Below are 20099 nucleotides of genomic sequence, written 5' to 3'. Positions count from 1 at the left end.
TGTATATAAGTAATTTTGTAGTTCCATTGTATGTTTATTAACTTATAAATAAAAAAAAACATTTTTAAAATTTTAAATTCAGTGCATTGATGCTATCTTAGTAAATGAATATTGTAAAATGATCCTTTCATATAGCGTTCATAAAAAAAGGACGATCATTCCACTGGGGACCTGTGGAAGGTACATGGCTTATTTGTTTTAGTTGTAAATATATGTCATGTATTATTGTTTTTCTGACATATTCTACATCCTGGAGGACCTCCTCACTACGGATCAATAGGAATGAAAGTAAATCTCATCTATTCTAATCCAATTGTTGTTGCCACAGTCTAATTGTAGCGCTCGTGACATTGCTGAATTATTTTCTCATTTATCAGAATGCCCTGAGAATTACTGCTAATATCATTAGTGCGCAATAATACAGATTTTGTCGTGTATTTTTAATTGCAAACGGCTACAGTTTAAAATCCAGATATTGTCCTAACAGAAGTTGTAGATTTGAAATCGCGGGGCCGTTCAGGTCAGCACATCGACAGGGTCATATTTTGGACTGTTGCCAACTAATGTACATACTGGTCTAAATCTGCCACTGTCAATACTAATGTTCCTTAAACTTGTAAGTATAACTGGATTTTTGTATCACTAGTATGCATGGACGTGAAACAAAAGTAAGTAGCATATTATTAAATTGAAATCTGAAAACGTAATATCATTAGACGATGTCTTTGTATGTCTTTTATACTAAAGTCACATCATGCGACCCTTCGGTTTCTGTCATTTAAACTTTTTCCTACGTTATTAATTGTTTTGCTACGTACGTCAAGACCTATCGAGTCACTAACAATATAGAAAACTGACAAATAAGCCGAAAGTGGTTGTAGTTTTGTTTACGTACAATGGCAGGCCTGTCAATCTGCGGGGTTACGGCCACAGAATATCTTTGTTGCACTATTGGTCGAAAAGAGTATCGTCTGTCATATTGTCAAAGATAGTGTGTTTCGTTTGTTGCAGGATTTGATTTGAATCGAAATAAATAAATAAATAAGTAAATAGTCAGCAGTGCTTCAGCAGGTGGCAAGTGATCTACTGAACTTGGTGTGTATTAAGTGCATCATTAGTTCTTAATGATAGGGAATGCATTGGAAGTTCCACAATGCAATTTCTGACATTTGTTTGGTTTTGCCGGTGTCTTTCGTTATGCACGATTTTGATTCAGAAAATAAATATCAGAACTTGTAGCTGTTTTTAAACATTCTTGATTGTGTAGTTATTTTACTATCGAATAATACTGAGTAATATTGTTGTATTCCACACGTCGGCTAATAATGGTGCGTCGTTGAAAGGAATTTCTTTCGATGTGAGTGAAATGTATTTCTGATTTCAAATGTTAAAGGCAAATAATTTGTTGATTAAAGTCTTAAGCCCATAAGAAGGCCATCTTAAGCAGAATTAAGTAACAGGAGATTGCCCGTGGGTTTTATTTTGCTGGGAAACCGTGTTTTTTGTGGGGATTTGAATGTTCGTACCGATGATTGAGGCGTGCAGAAGACAAAAGAAATCGAAACATCCAGCGTAAGTCACATAAGACTGTACTACGCACTTCTACAATTTCTGTGTGTTGAATGTTAAGGAAACAATTTCTCCCACGAGAAGAAATATTTGTATCTCGTCTGTTGTCGTGTAAACAAACAATTTAGTCGTCTTTGACAGGTTGTGATCATACGTAATATCGTTACTTTTTTCTTTTGCAAGAAAACTATTAATCTCATGTAAGACAAGTACTGCAAGATAGTAAAGAACAAGTTTATCATGAGTACATCAATGTAAATATCAAATGTTTCATTTGTGTCCAAACATCCTAACGTTAGGAGTTGCAATTTCATGAAAACATAATCTATCTTTTATTCTTCCATTATAAATCTGGGACAGGCCTTCAGTTTCATTAACACTCTACAATAGTTTTCAGGAAGTTCCTGCCTCTGCTGTTAGGGTGTCTTTCTTTATAATTTGAGGGAAATGTATTGCAAATGTGTAGTAAATAAATGATGCGAGATCCTTCCTATTCTAAGTATTAGATGAAATGATACACTTCTTCAATCAAGAAAGAAGAAGGTTGTGGACATTTTGGGGATTGTGCATTAGATGTTCAACACCATCATGATAGACACTTCTAATATTTCAAGTCTCAAAACGAACCTGCCCTCGTAACAAGTGTTGTAGGAGCATCCTGCTTATGATTAACCCATTAGAGCTACATCTCTTGTCGTTATGTAATTTGGACTGTTGACACCACTCATTTTTGTGATTGTTTTCATGAGGTGCTGCAGGTGATCTTTCTCCCGACAGAAAGATGAGGTGCAGAAGTAAAATTTTTGAAATAAATAAGTGTAACAGTGGAATGGATTTTTGTAGTTCTGAGGAAACACTTGTCAAGTTGTAAAAATATTACCTTTTAAAACTTATTGATTCTGTTTGTCAGCAACTTCTCAAATATATGGATCAGTTTGAAATGACTTTTTCTTGGCAATTCCAAGAATATTCCAAGAAATGTTAAAAGTCAGCATAATGGAATTCCACATTAAAATTGCTACACACTGCTCATTCTCTCTCTCTCTCTCTCTCTCTCTCTCTCTCTCTCTCTCTCTCTATACATGTATCACCTCACACACCATTCACTTTTACACATGACTTCAGGACCACAAACATGCTATTGCAATCACACCTCTATTACATCTAAATATCTTCACTAAAACTGCCTAAAAACTGAATCAGCATCCCACCTGCCACCTCCCTCACCTAACCCAAGGTTAGTTGCCAGCTTGCACCACAGACATGTGATTGCTGCCACAACTCTGTTGCATCTAAATGTCTTCACTTGTGTCTGGTTGAAAACTGAGTCGGCATCCCTCCCCCAGCCCTAGGTGAGTTGCAAGCTTTTCCTATAAACATCATACTGGTAGAATATTGTTAATATTATGTGTAAGAGGTGTGCTCAGCTCATTTTAATGTTATTGGGAAATTTTTTTATAGATATTGAGGAAAAATTTTAAATTTCACCGTATTTAATAAAGTGCCATTTAGAAGACAATGAAGTGAAAATGTTGTGTAGCAGTGTGCTAAATGTCCAATTTCATACATTTAGACCAATTTTAGTGTGTAGTTTAAAGATGGCCTCCATCAGTTGATAGGCATGTAGCATAATATTCAAAAATTTACATATGTGTGCTATAGTAATACCATACAGTTGGTGAGAACAAGCCATTGAGCAGAATGTGACACAAATAACAATCATATTGAAAGTGATCATAACCACATTTATTTGAACAATAAAAATCTGTGCAAACAAGGGAAAGAATAGTTTTTCATAATTGTTGAAAGCTCTCAATGAAGTAGTTTTTTTTCTGTTGATTTTCCCCATCCATCTGGTAAATGAGATTTACTAATTCACCAGCGTGCCAGATTTCCCGACTCTCCTTTTCCAAGCTGGTGTGCCATATGACATTAATATTCCATTTTTGGAACGGATTTGCTGAACAATTGAAAGGAAACAATATCATAGGTAATTGCCAGTAGTTTGTCTCCAGTGACAAACAGAGCCATGAACAGCTACCATGAATGGTACATAATGAGGAGGTGAAGTGGTTAAGACGCCGGACTCATATTCAGTAAGAAAGGGATTTGAGTCTATTTCCATACTGCTTAATGTGGTTTTAATATGAAGTCACCAAAATGCTTGAAGTAAATGGTGCTGATTACCTCAAGTAGGTCAGGGCTGATTTTCGTCTCCATCCGTGCCCAATACAAACTAATACTCCACCTCCAGTGACCTAGACAATTGTAGGTAATCCATAAACCTGTATTTGCCACCTATGAATGAGGTCAGTACTGTAGTGGGGCTAGCAGCTGTCAGTCGAATACTTAAAAATGCTGGCAAAATTTATCTCAGTGATACAACATAAACTTATGTGACTTTTCTTTAAGGTGGTCTGACATTACCCTATCCTTGTTCCAAATTACTTTTATTTATTTATTTATTTATTTATTTGATTAGCCATCCGTAGACATTTTGCAATGTATGGATGTTGTCAGTTTGGATACAGTGATTTTTGCAGATACATTGACACTATTATATGCATTTACAGAGTATACAAATACAATGACATTTATCACTTAAATTACATTCAAACAATTAAATATTCACTTATTGTTTAGAAACAGTGTTCCTGAAAATATAGTTTAAGGGTTTTCTGTAACAGTACATGTTGTTAATTTCTTTGATGTCCTGTGCAGCTTGTTATACATTTACAGAATATACAATACAATGTCATTATGTCACTTAAATTACATTCAAACATTTAAATATTCACTTACTGTGTAAAAACAGTGTTCCTGAAAATACAGTTTAAGAGTTTTTCTGAAACAGTACATGCTGTTAATTTCTTTGATTTCCTGTGGCAGCTTGTTATACAATTTTACACCCTGATACAAGAAACTTTTTTGGGTCTTATGCTTGTTTCTCCTATCTAGATGAAGGCAGTGGCTTGTTCTTGTGCTATAGCTGTGTAAAATGCTGTTTGTACTATAATTCACTATATCTTTCTTTATATATACTATAGTGTGGAACATAAATAAACAGGGAACAGTTAGAATACCAAGTATTTTGAATAGTTCTCTGCAGTGAGCCCACTTACTGCTTTTAGTTATAATTCTCACTGCTCTCTTCTGCACTTTAAAAACTGTTTGTAAGTTGAGTACATTATTTCCCCAGAAAATTATCCCATAGCTTATGACTGAATGTACATAGCTAAAATATACAGTTCTTAGACATTCATCGCTGCATACTGAGGAGAGAACTCTAAGTGCGTGACACGTTGTAGATATCTTTTTTGTGAGTTTTTTAACATGTTCACTCCACCTAAGCTGGCTGTCAATATGCAACCCTAGGAATTTTGTGGTGGGCACTTCGTCTACAGAGGTGTTATGTAGCTTTAACTTTAGGGGACTGTTTTTTCTGTTTATTCTAAAGCGTATGCTATTTGTTTTCTTAATATTTAAGGTCACTTTATTCTCTGTAGACCATTTGTAGACATCTTTCAGTGATTCATTACAATTTTCCAACATTTGTGCTGATGTCTCACTGGTGATTATAATATTGCTGTCATCGGCAAACAATATCTTCTCTCCATGTCGGATATATTGTGGAAAGTCATTTATATAAATCAAGAACAACACCGGACCCAGCACACTTCCCTGAGGGGCCCCAATATTAATATGCTGTGGATCTGACAGGTGTTTTTCTATGAACTTTGATCTACTGGAGACATGCGAGATCTCTACCCACTGTACTCTATTTTTAAGGTATGAATGGAACCATTTGTTGATTACCCCTCTTACTCCTAGTGCTTCTAACTTAAGTAATAGATTCTGGTGGTCAACTGTATCAAAGGCCTTTGACAGGTCAAGGAATATGCCAGATACATAGTTGCCTTCATCCAGTGCTTCTAGAACCACTTTAGTGAAACGTGCTATTGCCATTTCTGTATCTATGCCTGGTCTGAAACCAAATTGGTCATTTGAAAGAAGGTTGTATTTGTTTAGATAGCTCATAAGTCTGTTCTTCATTATGGACTCTATTATTTTGGAAAATGATGACAGTAGGACAATTGGCCTGTAGTTCTCAATGTTTTCTACATCATCTTTTTTGTGTAGAGGTAAAATTTTTGCATGTTTCAGATAATCAGGGAAACAACCGGCTTTGAAAGATTCATTTATGATATTGGTTAGGGGGGCTTTGATACTATTTATGCATTTTTTCAGCACAGACATTGGAATTTCATCTAAACCTGCTGAATTTTTGCTCTTTAATTTCCTTACCACATTACATACTTCTTCCTCAGTAGTGGGTAGCAATACCATTGAATTTGATGTATATTCCCGTGTTCGTGGATTATGAGATTTTGAAAAATTTTCCTGTAACTTTGTAGCTATACTACTAAAGTAAGAATTAACAAAGTTTGCTAGTTCTTTTGGGGTACTTGTTAGGTTTTCTTTGTTCCTGATTTGGGTGTTTATTTGCCTTTGTGTTGCTGTTCCTGTCTCTTGTTTCACTATAGTCCATGTAGCTTTACTTTTATTTTTAGCTAGATTTATTAGTCTATCATTGGCCTTTTTTTTGCAACATTGAGCACCTTCCTATAGATTTTTTTGTAGTTTCTGTAGTAATGAAGAAAATCTGGATCACTGTTGTTGTTTTTTATAGAGTTTAGGTATTTAAAAGTTTGGGCAGATTTTCTAATTCCTGTGGTAATCCACTTATTTTTGGTGGATGTTCCAGTAGAACTTAGTGCTTTGGGGAAGGCTTCTTCGAATATTATCTTAAACTCCGACATGAATTTGGAGAATTTCTGATTCACATTATTTTCTGAATATACTTCTTCCCGTCTTTCATGTCTTAATTGTAAGCAAAATTTTTGTATTGCTGCGTCTGAGTAGACTCTTTTAAACATGTGGAGGTTTACTGGTTTTTCTACAGAAGCTTTTACTTTTATGATTTGCCATAAATGATCTGACAGTCCAAGATTTTTGATAGTTATGACACAGTTTTCCCCACCTATATCTGTAGCTACTTGGTCAATGGTAGATGTTGAGTGTTTGGTTATTCTTGTTGCACAATTAGCTAAAGAGGACATGCCAAAACTATTCAGAATATTCAGAAAAGTGTTACTGGTTTCATCTGCCTTAGCTGTGTTAATGTTTAAGTCACCACACAAGAGTATATTACTTTTCAGGGATGACACTTGTTCTAGGCTTTGCATAAGTTTTGAAAAGAATGTTTCTAAATCACCACTGGGAGAACGGTATACACATAGTACAATTAGTTTTTTGGGCATATCTACAGCTGGTATCTCTACTGCTGACACTTCAAAATGCTTGTCTACACTTAGTAGGATAATATCATTCCTGACTTTAAATGAAATACCACTCTTAACAAAAATACATGATCCTCCACCTTTCATTGAGTTTCTGCAATAAGAACAAGCTAGTACATATGAGGGCAAATTTATGTATTGAATTTCATTGACTTTGCACCAGTGCTCTGTGATGCAGATAACTGGACTGTCTAAGGATTGTAACTCAACTTCTAGCTGTTGCACTTTGCTTTTTATACTCTGAATGTTTTGGTGAAGCACTGTTAGAGATTTAATGTTACTTATCTTGGAGGTTTCTTTTTCATCATGCTTGTGACTAAAAAATCTTGCAGATGGGAGGGAGGCACTCTCTTCTGTCTGCTTGTTGCTCCATGTGAGGTTGTGTACTTTACTGTTTGAGGTGACTTAGTGATCTTGCCCTGGATGGCATTCAGGAGAAGCCAGATTCATTTCCTTGTCTATTGATGTTGCAGTCTTCAGCCCAAAGACTATTTTGATGCAGTTATCCCTCCTAGTCTATAATCTGTTCAACCCCCTTTGTCAGAAAGCTCACAAATATATTTTTAAAAATTAGAGAAACCCCAAAGGTATACCGAATTTGTACATGCATTTCCTACTGCTCTCCAGTTGCTAGTGTTAAATTTTAGAACACGCTGCCCAAAATAGTAAGTTTCATTTGAAACTTCATTTGATAGTTGTAGACGTTCATGGAATACAGCAAAATCTGATATAATCGGCTGAGAAACATCTCTAAAACCTGACATCACAAGCTTTGATTGTATCAAATAGTGAAAGATATCGACCTGTCCCAGCATTTGCTGTAATTGATTTAGGTTGAACCATATATTCTGAAGAGCAAGATTGTGTTCTGAATCTGACTGCGAGACAGATTTTGGTTTCCTGATGTGGTAGTGGTATTTCTCCATAAGAGTTTCAATTTTAGTGTCATTTTACATGGCATATGTACAGGAAATACACATTAATTGAACTTAAGTCAATTTCACCAGTTTGTTGCCTACAAGTCTCATTTTTCACTGATATTACAAGTGTCATGCCCTAAGCATTTTCATTGTAATACACGTTTCAATAACTTTCTAAACATAAAAGTCCTAATAAATTTGTCTTTTATGAAAGACCACTAGAAGTTTTGTGTTGAGAGTGTTTATTAAATCTGAGCAGAAGTGGCCAAAATGTAATGACAGGTCCGATTAGTTAACAAACATTGTCTAACTAAATTTAGTTATCATTACTGGAGAACTCATTGGGAGGTACTGTTGGATTATTATATTTGCCGATTTGTAAATTCACTAATGTTGCATAATAAATTTAGTCTAAAGTTTTGATAATGTGTCAGTGTAATACAGAAATTTCGTATGGTCTTCAGTTTATTTCCAGTGTTGTAGGCAGTAAAAGGAAAACAAAAGAAAGATCATTTAATGCTGATTCGTATTACTGATGCTTAATCTTTTTTTTTTTTAAAAAAAACTGGTGTATGTATGAAGCAAAGGTGAGAAATAATGAAGTGAAAATCTAATCAGGTTTTATTAATGTTTTAAGAAGAAAGGGAGCAAAGAATGTGTGTGCCATACACTATAGTTTTCTGTTATAATGATCCATAAATCTTTTGGTTGAATCCTCTTCAAAATTATATGTGATCTGACTTGAATTCCCATTGATGGTGTGGTCCTCACTAATGATATAATTAATATTTGTAGGCAATGTTTTGTTTTACTGATAAACTAGCCTTATAAAAATGAGTATCACTTTAGAAGAACTTCTGTACTGTTTGAATAGACTAATAGTTCGTTCTGTTTATGTTCCATTAAACAGAAATTGAAGGCAGATAATTTGGGAAAATGGAAAACACAATGAGGTAAGCTTTAGCTCTTTTCTTTTCCATACATTACATTTAAAGGGTAGCTACATTTTAAATATAGAAGTTATACAGTGCAGTATTATTTTGCTTGATGTGATTGAGTTAGCTGTGGCATTCATGTTCCTGCAGAGTACCTTTTTAAATCTCTTTCTGTTTTAGTTTCAAAATCCGTAATCTTTACCAGTGGCAGGTGGTAGTCTTCCAACTACTAGTTGTGTACGTGGAGCTTCGTGCTTTTCTTCAAATTCACAACCAGTGCTAGGTTTTTAAAAAATTTAATAAGGTTCATCTTATGAGAAATTTCCTGTAGCAATTTGAAACATTTGTTTTGTTGTTTTATATTGTGAGTAAATATCAAAATAAGTAAATTACAGTGTGACATACTGGAATAAAACATCACTTTATTCTTAAGAGGTTATCCACACGTTCATGGACCAGGCACAATGAAGAAGACTGCAAAGCATTTAAGCTTTTGGACAAAAAAAGTCATCCTTCAGAATGGAGCAGGGAGAGGGAGGAATAGTAGGACAGGGATTGGGGTAGATGATGTGCTGCCTATGAGAGCATGCAGGGAGGTGGTGGACACAGTATAGGGCTGTTATGTATGGTTGGGCAGCTGTACTAAGTTGTGTATGTGTGTGTGTGTGTGGGGGGGGGGGGGGGGGGGGGGGGGGTGAGGAGGAGGAAAGGCTGTAGGTGCATTGGTGGAATAGAAGACATGTGAAATGCTGGAATGTGGGTGGGGAAGGTGATTGGTAAGTGAAGGAGAGGGAGTAGCGAAGGTTGAGGCCAACACTTTTATGGGACACCGAGTGAGGTGGCACAGTGGTTAGCACACTGGACTCGGATTCGGAAGGACGACGATTCAAACCTTCATCCAGCCATCCTGATTTAGATTTTCTGTGATTTCCCTAAATTGCTCCATGCAAATGCCAGGATGATTCCTTTGAAAAGGCACGGCTGACTTCCTTCCCCATCCTTCCGTAATCTGATGGGACTGACGGCCTCACTGTTTGCTCCCCTCCCTCAAATCAGCCAACCAACAAATGTTTATGGGTACAAAGGAAATGTTGTCAGGAGATTTCCCACTATTGTAATTCAGAAAAGCTGGTGTTGATAGGAGGGATCCAGATGGTGCAGGCTGTGAAGCAGTCGTTGAAGTGAAGCATGTAGTGTTGGGCAGCATGTTCAGAACTGGGTGGTCCAGCTAACTTTTGGCCACAGTTTGGCGTTTCATATGGAGAAACAGCATGTTGGTTGTCATTCCCTCATAGAAGGCAGCTCAGTGGTTGTAGCTTAGTTTGTAGATCACATGGCTGCTTTCACAGATAGCCCTGCCTTTGATGGGATAGGTGATGCCTGTGACCGGCCTGGAGTAAGTGGAGCTGGGAGGATGTATGAGGCAGTTCATGCATCTAGGTCTGTTGTAGGGATACAAGCTGTGAGATGAGGGGTTGGGAGCAGGGGTGGAGTAGGGACGGATGTGATGTACAAACTTAGGTGGAATCATTGTGCTGCTTTGTACTTGGACATGACAACTAACAGGCTATTTTTCCGCATGAATGGCGACCACAGAACTGTAACCAAGAGACAGCTGGACCACCAGTTGCTAAATATGCTGCCTAACATGATGTACTTCATCTCAATGACAGCTTCCCGACTCTGCACATAGCAGCTTTAGCCTGTCCACACAACCTACCTGCATGCTTTCAAACGCATCACATCGTCTACTCCACCCCTACCCAATTATCCTTTCCACTCTACACCCCACGCCTGCTCCTTACCGCATCACCCACCCCAGATTGCATGCACGTGTAATTTTGTGTGTGAGTGTGTGTGCTTTTTTTTCTATTTCTGAATAAGACGTTTTTGTCTGAAAACTTGAATGTTTAGCAGCCTTTTCATCATGCCTATCTACAACTCAATAGCTCCTCTATGTGGTGTATAGCAATCTATCCTTTTCATAATGTTGTTATGAACATGAACAGGATGGGTTATATGGCTGCTTCTTGTTCAGTGGTAATTTTGAGTTCATTCTGAGTTACAGAACTGGGATTTTCAGCGAACAGAATTGCTTTTTAGTGTGTTAGATTTTTTCCAATTTTTTAGGGCTCTTTTGTGACACTTAGACATAAATTAATGCAGTTTAAATGCTTGTAATTTTATTACCAACATGTCAGTGCACTCATCATCAGTTGCAGACTGTTTTACCAATTCTGTTCGACAGTTTCATCATCCATTTTATCATCCCTACCGTCAGAAACTTCAGCACTGTAATGTAATGACAAGTACACTTTTTTTCCAAAACATGCCTCTCTTTTTCTAGCTTCCATTTGCCCTGTAAGGCCATACTGTGATTTTGAATGGAATGAAGTTTTAAGGGAGAGCACATCAGATCATCTAAAATCTTATTTACATCCTTGATACTTTGACCTTTTAGTACTGACTCATGAAATTTCACCTCCAGGTCACATGCACCACTTTCATGTCCACTGATTTCAGATTTTTGTTCACAAATCTTATAACACATACACAGTTTTATACCTTGTTTTACATTGATTCTTGTAGCACGTAATGTTTTCTTCCGAAACGTTTATATTGGACCTTAGCAATATCAAATCTTGCTGTCTCCACTCAGCTCTGAAAAATTTTTGAGGTGTTTCTTTTACAGATGTGTAGGTCATTAAATGATGTGGTGTTCTAAGTAATTTTCGACACTACACAAATTCATATTTTTTTTTATTAGCCAATATAAGGTTCACACAGGTAATTGCAAACATGTTCGCTGTTCTGTGTGCCTTACACTATTTTTCCACATAGTCCTCACATCAGCTCAGATACTTGTCCCGTCATGGGCACTAAATTTGAGATGCCCCTGTGGTAGAATTCAATTGATTTATTGTGGAACTACCATCGGACTCCTATCTTGGCTTCAACATTGTATGTGAATAACTGTACTCCCAGGAAGCAGATCAGAAACATGGAAATCATCCTCTGCCCTGTTGCAGATGATTCATTGTATCCAATTGCTTAGGCATCCACCATCATGAAGCCTTCTGGTACTGTAAGGAATCTTTAATGTCATTGTAAACACTTCCATACAAAATATCAGGCTCCTAGAAAATGACCGTGAGGTGCACACGCAGATCCGATTTCACCATTGCATCCATACAGGAAATGTTGTCACCAGTCAGTGATGAATGCAGCTTCCCTGAATACTTATTGTCATGCAAGTCTTCACGATCTCTTGTGAACTCACACCACCACCTCCACCACCACAACCACCACCACCACGACAACGACAACCTCCTCCTCCTCCTCGTGTGTCTCAAAGTGACACGCATTTCCCCATAGGTGGGCTGTTTTTCCGCATTGATTCTGAAGAGTGATCATCCCTTGCTCCAATGAAAATGAATAGCACTCATTGAATGTGTGAAGTATAACAGCCATCTTAATAGCTGACAGCAGCACTATGCCATGAAGCTACCAGTAGATAAGACTGGGCCAGTCCAAGAAGGTTCACCATTGGGAGTGGATACGTTGACTTTCCATTTACAGTCATAATATGGCTAAAAAAAGAATAGGGGCAAAATTTTTCTGACTCACTCTCATAATTAACTGAGTACTACGTCATTTGGAAATGTATTTTATTACAAATGGAATGATAAGTGGCTGCACCGCAAATAAATATTACCTGTCTCACAGAAAGACAAAGAGCAACTGAGCCAAATGGACTGACTGTCGCATGTCATTGATGTTGAACATTACATGTCAATGATTGTTGCTTTTTTTCATACCTGTGAAGGTTCCAAGCAAGCTACTGCAGGCTCACAAAACACTTTCTTATTACTGTGATCAGGTGGGTAGCTGCACAGATAAATACAATATATTATAGTCTTTCAGGAATTAATGAAATAAATTTTTCACATATAAGGTTAATTTGTCTGCCTAGAATAATTGATGTTCAAGCATGTAAATTTTATAACACTGTATCTGAAGCAGTGGACTTCAAGCCTGAGTGGACTTACTTGGAATGGCCGTTTCATCACAGCGAAAAGTATTTTGCTTTCCTATTTATTTGTGTAGCTACATTAATAGAAAACCAATTAATATTTGTAGGTTATTAGAATATTTACAAGTTTTTGGGTTATTTAAGACCAAAACTAGGCTCTGAACAGGATGGACAAATGTGGTATAAGCATTTTTCGATGCCTCTGTAATTTTTCCAGAAATGGCAAAGCAACATACATTAACATTTTTTGTAATTTTCTTTCTAACTTTACTGCTTCAATAATTATGTTTCTTTTAACTATATGCCTCTCTTAACTTCTGCAAAAAAGCTTCATAAAGATCTGAGTTATGAGTATTTCTATAGGTAAGTTCCACTTTCTGTGGACATTCTTGCAAAGCCAAATTATCATAACATCACTATGTTGAAAATTCAGTATAAAAGAAAGTTTGTCTTTAGACCAAAAAATTATACAAAAATTCTCCTAATTCTTAATTCTGAGCAGATATGCAAAGCTTTGTGAAAATCTGAGATGGTGGAATACAAATCCTAGAATTATTGCATGACTTAACATGGAATGACCTGGCTGTTTTTTGCACTACAGCTTATAAATGTAAAATTACTCTCACAGTTAAAATACAAATCAGATAACTTTTCTGACAACCCATCCCTGCAGACTTGTTAAATGGTAGCTGCTTCGAATTCGGTTGGCAGAAGAAATTCTTGTTGCCAGTATTTGACTGTAAAAGGGAGAAAGGATATGCATAATTGTCCTGGGTTAATTCCCAATCCTGTCTGCTGTATACCTGTAGTGAGGGCCGTTTAAAGTTTTGGTCTGATACAAATATTAAGTGCAGCAGACCATTTGGTGCTTTTGAGATAAGTAAATTATGTCCAGGCATCAGGTTTCATACTTTCTCTTCTCTTTCACTGCTATCAGTGGCCCGACTGTGACACTACATTCCATATACACCCATTGCATTCCCCTTCCCTAAAACAGTTACACGTAACAAGCAAGCCACCATAGAAGCATAACCAGAAAGTTCTTGGTAAGGTAGCATGGAATAATTACAAAATAAATTATTTGGGTTCTTATAGATTAAAATAAACTACATAGTTTCAGTAAGTGAACATGATGTCTACAGTAGACATTCACCCCATTGGGATGTGTGAATCATGTTCTTCTTTAAGGGCATTAAAAAAATTAAATTGAATAGTCAAAAAAAGAGACATGTTCCACTTCATCCCATTCCCCTGCATTAAATTTTTGAGTGTTCACTGTCTTGTTAGTGTATTAGAGGTGCTGCAACCTATTTTCATGTAAGGTGGCTGCAACCTATTTTCATGTAAGGTGGTAATTTTGATGGCTGAAACTGGTTATTAAAAATACATGTCATAGGGTCATTCCATGTCAGTTCAACCAGGGGCTCCAGCTCATAGTCTCAGATTTGACTGAAATTCAGTACACTAATTCTGCCATGTGTGGAACACTCATGTACAAAAGTATTAGTTTCCCCTACCAATTGGTTCCAGAATTATGACTTGTGAAAAAAGGTGGTGTGACCCAGTAATTGCAACCCGCATCTGGCAAAGTATCTTCAGACCCAACTTCAGGTCTTAATAACTTTGGAGCTATTCCACACAATGCAGTGAAATTTTTACAACCCAGTAACATCCATTTAGAGAACACTCTCCATGAATCAAAACACCAACATATTTCTGAGGGAAAATGAAAAATTCCAAAATGCGATTAAAAAAATGTAATACGTTAAAAGGTACATATTGTAGGTGCCCTCTATGCCAAATATAGTTCACCCAAAAATGGTATAAAATTTTTTGTGGTAAGCTTAATGTGGTCTAAACACACACAGAACTCATCTTGCCCATATCAGTCACAAAAACTATACAAAAATTTGAAAAATTACCTCAAAAACGTGGATTTTCGAAGTGTGGTAGCACGAAAGATACAAGTGGTATCCAAGCCAAATTTCACACACGGCATAAGTAGACCATAATGGTATATATCTCAAAATTTCAGCGTGTTATTGCAAGGCATTTGTGTACAATGGAAGTTGACAGATGTGTTTGGTGATGTGGCCATTGTTCCACAACACAATTTTCTAAAAACATATCGTAAACTGTTCTGCTTCTTCTTATCCTTTCCCACAACTGTTTAATCACTAAGCAACAACATATAGACAGATTAACACAACCTATCATTAATGTTTACTGCACCTTAACTGCTAAAAACTAGTCAATTGTGCTTCGAACAGAAGTTCTCCCACACTTTAGCTACTGTACTCTGTACATTGAGTGGCAAATTGTACTGTCTTCCTGACACTGTGGTAGGAACTGGAACTGTCATAAGAATTTGTTCAAAAGGAATCCAACACCTGTCTGCCAAACGTGTCCAATGAAATGATTTTACTGGTCCTGCTGGTGCCATGAAGTTCACAAATACCTCACCTTCTGCTTCACAGCACTCTGCAACACATCCTAAGTCCCCCCAGGGGATCCACAACTCTTTTGTGGATACGTGCGTAGCGAGCACGGGCCCCCGAGCTAATGTGGCCTTCCTTCCTTTCCGGGCTGCATACCTTCCCTTTCCGCATCCTTCCCCATCCCCTGTCTTCACCCCCCCCCTCACCTCTTGCTCTTTCCTTCACTTTCTCCCCCTCTGGGAGTATGGTTTGCGCCTACGTCCGGAGACGGACGCTTGTAAATGTACTGCATTCTTCTTCTTCCTTGCTTGTATGTCTTCTTCCTTCCTTTGTCCATCTCCTTTCCTTACCTCTTCTCTTTACCCTTTTCTCCGCTGCGGCGTTTGAGACCCCCTCTTCTTTCCTTTCCCTTTCTCTTTCTTCCTCCCTGTGCGTGTCTGAAGGCCGACCCACGCACTTCCATGCGTAGCCGGTGACGGGGTAACGCGTAATTCCCCGCCCCGGGTAGACAGGTAGGACACGTACGTACCCCCTGGTAAAGGCCAGGCCCAGGGAGGGGTGATTACCCGAGCTGATACCTTCCGAAAGTGCCGATTGGTCCCTCCGTCCGTATGTCGGGAGGTGTGACCTGAGGTGTGAACAATCACCTAAGGCGGGTGTGCCCTCGGTGAGGGCCCCCACAAGGGAGGAGCGCGCCATCGGAGACGCCGGTAATCATGGGGGATTCTTCCGCAATGGTTTCCTCACCTTCCACTATGTCTGCTCACAAACGTAAGTTCACTGAGTCTCAGCCACAGACGGTTCTTCCATCGTTGCCACAGTTCCTTGTTGTTTCTCGGTCTGACGAAGGTCACGACTTCTCCACGGTCAACCCTTTCATTATTCAGAAAGGTGTCGACGCAATTGCGGGTCCTGTAAAGTCTTGTTCCAGATTACGGAATGGCACCCCGTTGTTAGAAACACACAGTGCCCTCCAGGCTCAAAAATTGCTGCGTACTTCTCTGCTCCACACCTTCCCTGTCCGGGTGGAACCGCACCGTACCTTAAATTCCTCGCGTGGAGTCGTTTATACGCGCTCCCTCGATGGATTGTCTGACGAAGAAATTCAGCACTATCTGTCTGACCAAGGCGTCACGGCTGTTCATCGGGTTATGAAACGGGTTGACTCGAACATCATTCCAACCCGCACTGTCTTCTTGACATTTGACAAAGTTCAACTCCCATCAAAAATCAAAGCAGGCTATGAGATAATTTCCGTTCGCCCTTATGTCCCAAACCCTACGCGTTGCTATCGATGTCAGCGGTTCAACCACACCAGCCAGTCCTGTTCCAATCCGGCCAAATGTGTTACGTGTGGCAGGGATGCCCATGAGGGTGCTTGTCCACCTCCATCCCCTCGCTGCATCAACTGTATGGGTGACCACGCTGCTTCCTCTCGAGATTGCCCTGTTTTTAAGGACGAAAAGCTGATCCAGGAAATAAGAGTGAAGGAAAAGGTGTCGACCTTTGCTGCTCGGAAGTTACTCGCCAGTCGACAGCCCACCGTGCCTCAGAAAGGAAAATACAGCACTGTCCTTGCTTCTCCTCGGCCAACAAAGGAGGCGGCCACGCAGACTTGCGACCTCACATTTAGTACCACGGTCGTCAGATCGGCCAGCGCAAAGATCGCCCGTTCAACCTCACCTCTTTCGCCTGCCCACTCTATGGCTCACCCTTCGTCGGGTTCTGCTAAATCTCGAGCCCAAAAGTCAGACGCCAAGTCTTCAAAAAAAGAGCATTCTCGTGAAGAGTTTTTACGTACTGCAACTTCACAACCATCGGTTCCTCAATCATCTAAACATACCTCCAAGAAGGCTACGAAGAAACACAGTTCCTCTCCTTCTCCGCCAAGGCGTGTCCCATCTACAGCACCACCTGGCGGAAATCGCCCTCGGCCATCTTCTGTGTCGCCGAAGCGCACTGTTGGTGGCCGGTCAACTGGCCGATCGTTGGTGGCAGGAGCTGCTCCTGACCAACCTATGGATCAGGATCTTCTGCCTTCGACTGAATGCCATTCCATGCTGTCGGTCGCAAGCTCTGAGCAGTCGTTGAGTTGACAGCACCCTTGGTCACGTTCCTCCATTTTCTGTTCACCCTATGTCCATTATCCACTGGAATATCCGCGGAATTCGCGCCAATCGGGAGGAATTGTCGATCCTCTTACGATCCTACTCGCCGGTCATCTTCTGTCTTCAGGAAACAAAGCTGCGTCCCCATGACCGCTTTGTTCTCCCTCATTTTCAGTCCGTCCGATATGACCTCCCCTCTGTTGAAGGCTCTCCAGCCCATGGAGGACTCATGATTCTGCTCCATGATACTCTCCATTATCACCCAATCCCCTTAAACACTTCCTTCCAAGCTGTCGCCGTCCGTCTTTCCCTTTCTGGATACACGTTCTCTCTTTGTACGGTATACATTCCATTGTCCACATCAATGACACGAGCTGATCTCCTTCATCTTCTTGATCAGCTTCCACCCCCCTATTTGCTGGTTGGGGACTTCAATGCCCACCACCCGCTTTGGGGATCTCCACATCCTTGTCCACGTGGCTCACTATTGCTAGACGTCTTCCACCAAGCGGATTTAGTCTGCCTCAACACTGGGGTCCCCACATTTTTGTCTGCCTCCACGGCACATTTATCCCATTTGGACCTTGCGGTCGGTACTGTTCCGCTAGCTCGGCGCTTCGAATGGTTCGCCCTTGATGATACACACTCGAGTGACCACTTTCCATGTGTTCTTCGACTGCAGCCTCAACTGCCATATATGCGCTCGCGACGCTGGAAGTTTGGCCAAGCCGATTGGACACTTTTTTCGTCTCTAGCGACATTCGATGACCGTCGCTTTCCCAGCGTCGACGATGAGGTCACACATTTTACCGACGTTATTCTCACAGCTGCGGAACGTTCAATACCACGCACCTCCGAATTGCCCCGGCGCCCTCCAGTCCCTTGGTGGAACGAGGCATGCCGTGACGCAATACGTGAGCGGCGACGTGCTCTTCGCATTTTCCGTCACCATCCAACTTTGTCCAACTGTATCCGATATAAGCAGCTCCGTGCGCGATGCCGTCGCGTCATCCGCGATAGCAAGAAGGCAAGCTGGAAATACTTTACTAGCTCATTTAACAACTTCACTCCCTCCTCGGAAGTTTGGAGTCGGCTTCGACGGTTCTCAGGCGCGCCTAGTTTCTCCCCGGTCTCTGGGCTCACTGTCGCGCATGATACCTTAGTGGACCCCGTCGCAATTTCTAACTCATTGGGTCAGCACTTTGCTGAGATTTCGAGCTCTTCAAATTACCCGCCGGCGTTTCTCCCGAAGAAACGTGCAGCGGAAGTGCGACATCTTGCTTTCTCCTCTCAAAATCGCGAAAGCTACAATACTGTTTTCTCCATGCGCGAACTCCAACATGCACTCTCTTCTTCTCGCTCCCCCGCCCCAGGACCGGATGGTATCCATGTCCAAATGTTGCTGCACTTATCAACCCATAGCCTGCCTTACCTCCTTCGCCTTTATAATCGAATTTGGACCGACAGTACCTTTCCCAGGCGATGGCGGGAAGCTATTGTCGTTCCCGTTCCGAAACCTGGAAAGGACAAACATCTCCCCTCTAGCTATCGCCCCATCTCTCTCACGAGTAGTGTCTGTAAGGTTTTGGAGCGTATGGTGAATTACCGTTTAGCTTGGTGGCTGGAGTCCCGCAGTCTTTTAACACCAGCCCAATGCGGATTCCGAAAGCATCGTTCTGCTGTTGACCATCTTGTTGCTCTCTCCACTTATATCATGAACAATTTTCTACGGAAACGCCAAACGGTAGCAATATTTTTTGATCTGGAGAGAGCATACGATACCTGTTGGAGGACAGGCATCCTCCGCACACTGTTCTCTTGGGGCTTTCGAGGCCGGCTGCCCCTTTTTCTTCGCGAATTTATGGCAGAGCGCACATTTAGGGTGCGGGTGAACACTACTCTCTCCCGTACATTCTCCCAAGAAAACGGGGTACCCCAGGGCTCCGTGCTGAGTGTTGTACTGTTTGCCATCGCCATTAATCCAATTATGGATTGTCTCCTTCCTGATGTCTCGGGCTCCCTCTTTGTGGACGATTTTGCGATCTACTACAGCTCTCAACGGACCAGCCTTCTTGAAAGACGTCTTCAAGGATGTCTCGATCGCCTCCACTCGTGGAGCATCGAAACCGGCTTCCGTTTCTCACCCAGTAAGACCGTTTGTGTTAATTTTTGGCGACGTAAGGAGTTTCTTCCGCCCACCTTACATCTAGGTCCTGTCAACCTTCAGTTTTCCGACGTCGCTAAATTCTTGGGTCTTATGTTTGACAGAAAACTATGCTGGTCCTCCCACGTTTCCTATCTTTCGGCTCGCTGTCTGCGTTCCCTTAACACCCTCCGTGTCCTGAATGGTACCTCTTGGGGAGCGGACCGAGTGGTCCTTCTCCGCCTCTATCGCGCCTTAGTGCGCTCGAAATTGGATTATGGAAGCATAGTCTACTCCTCTGCTCGGCCGTCTATTCTTCGGCGTCTCGACTCTATCCACCACCGTGGATTACGTTTAGTGTCTGGAGCTTTTTACACCAGCCCTGTGGAAAGCCTTTATGCTGAGACTGCTGAACCTCCGCTGTCCAATCGGCGGGCAGTCCTTCTGAGTCGTTATGCTAGCCATCTGTCTTCCATGCCTGCTAATCCAGCCCATGACCTTTTTTTCGACGCCTCCTTTGATGTCGGGTATGCAGGCCGCTCCTCCTCCCTACTACCCCCGGGAGTCCGCTTCCGTCAACTGCTCCATTCTCT

General features: G+C 40.6%; 1 protein-coding gene across 4 annotated transcripts in view; it reads left to right on the top strand.

Moving 5' to 3' along the window:
* Positions 1–967: 967 nt before the first annotated feature.
* The window catches only part of LOC124777478 (zinc finger protein 346-like), a 146685-nt gene continuing 127553 nt past the window's right edge, over positions 968–20099 (top strand). The window contains exons 1-2 of one of the 4 annotated variants that reach the window (XM_047252912.1): positions 969–1095; positions 8760–8802. In XM_047252912.1, coding sequence (XP_047108868.1) covers positions 8786–8802 — 17 coding nt within the window. In that variant the 5' untranslated portion in view covers positions 969–1095; positions 8760–8785. Of the gene's footprint in view, positions 1096–8759; positions 8803–20099 lie in introns of all 4 variants that reach the window. The other 3 variants (XM_047252909.1, XM_047252913.1, XM_047252911.1) reach the window with 3 other exon arrangements.

The sequence above is a fragment of the Schistocerca piceifrons genome, chromosome 2 (assembly GCF_021461385.2).
Source record: "Schistocerca piceifrons isolate TAMUIC-IGC-003096 chromosome 2, iqSchPice1.1, whole genome shotgun sequence".
NCBI classification, from domain to species: Eukaryota; Metazoa; Arthropoda; class Insecta; order Orthoptera; family Acrididae; genus Schistocerca; species Schistocerca piceifrons.
Note: the sequence above shows the minus strand (reverse complement) of the source record. Positions and strands in the feature narration are given on the sequence as shown.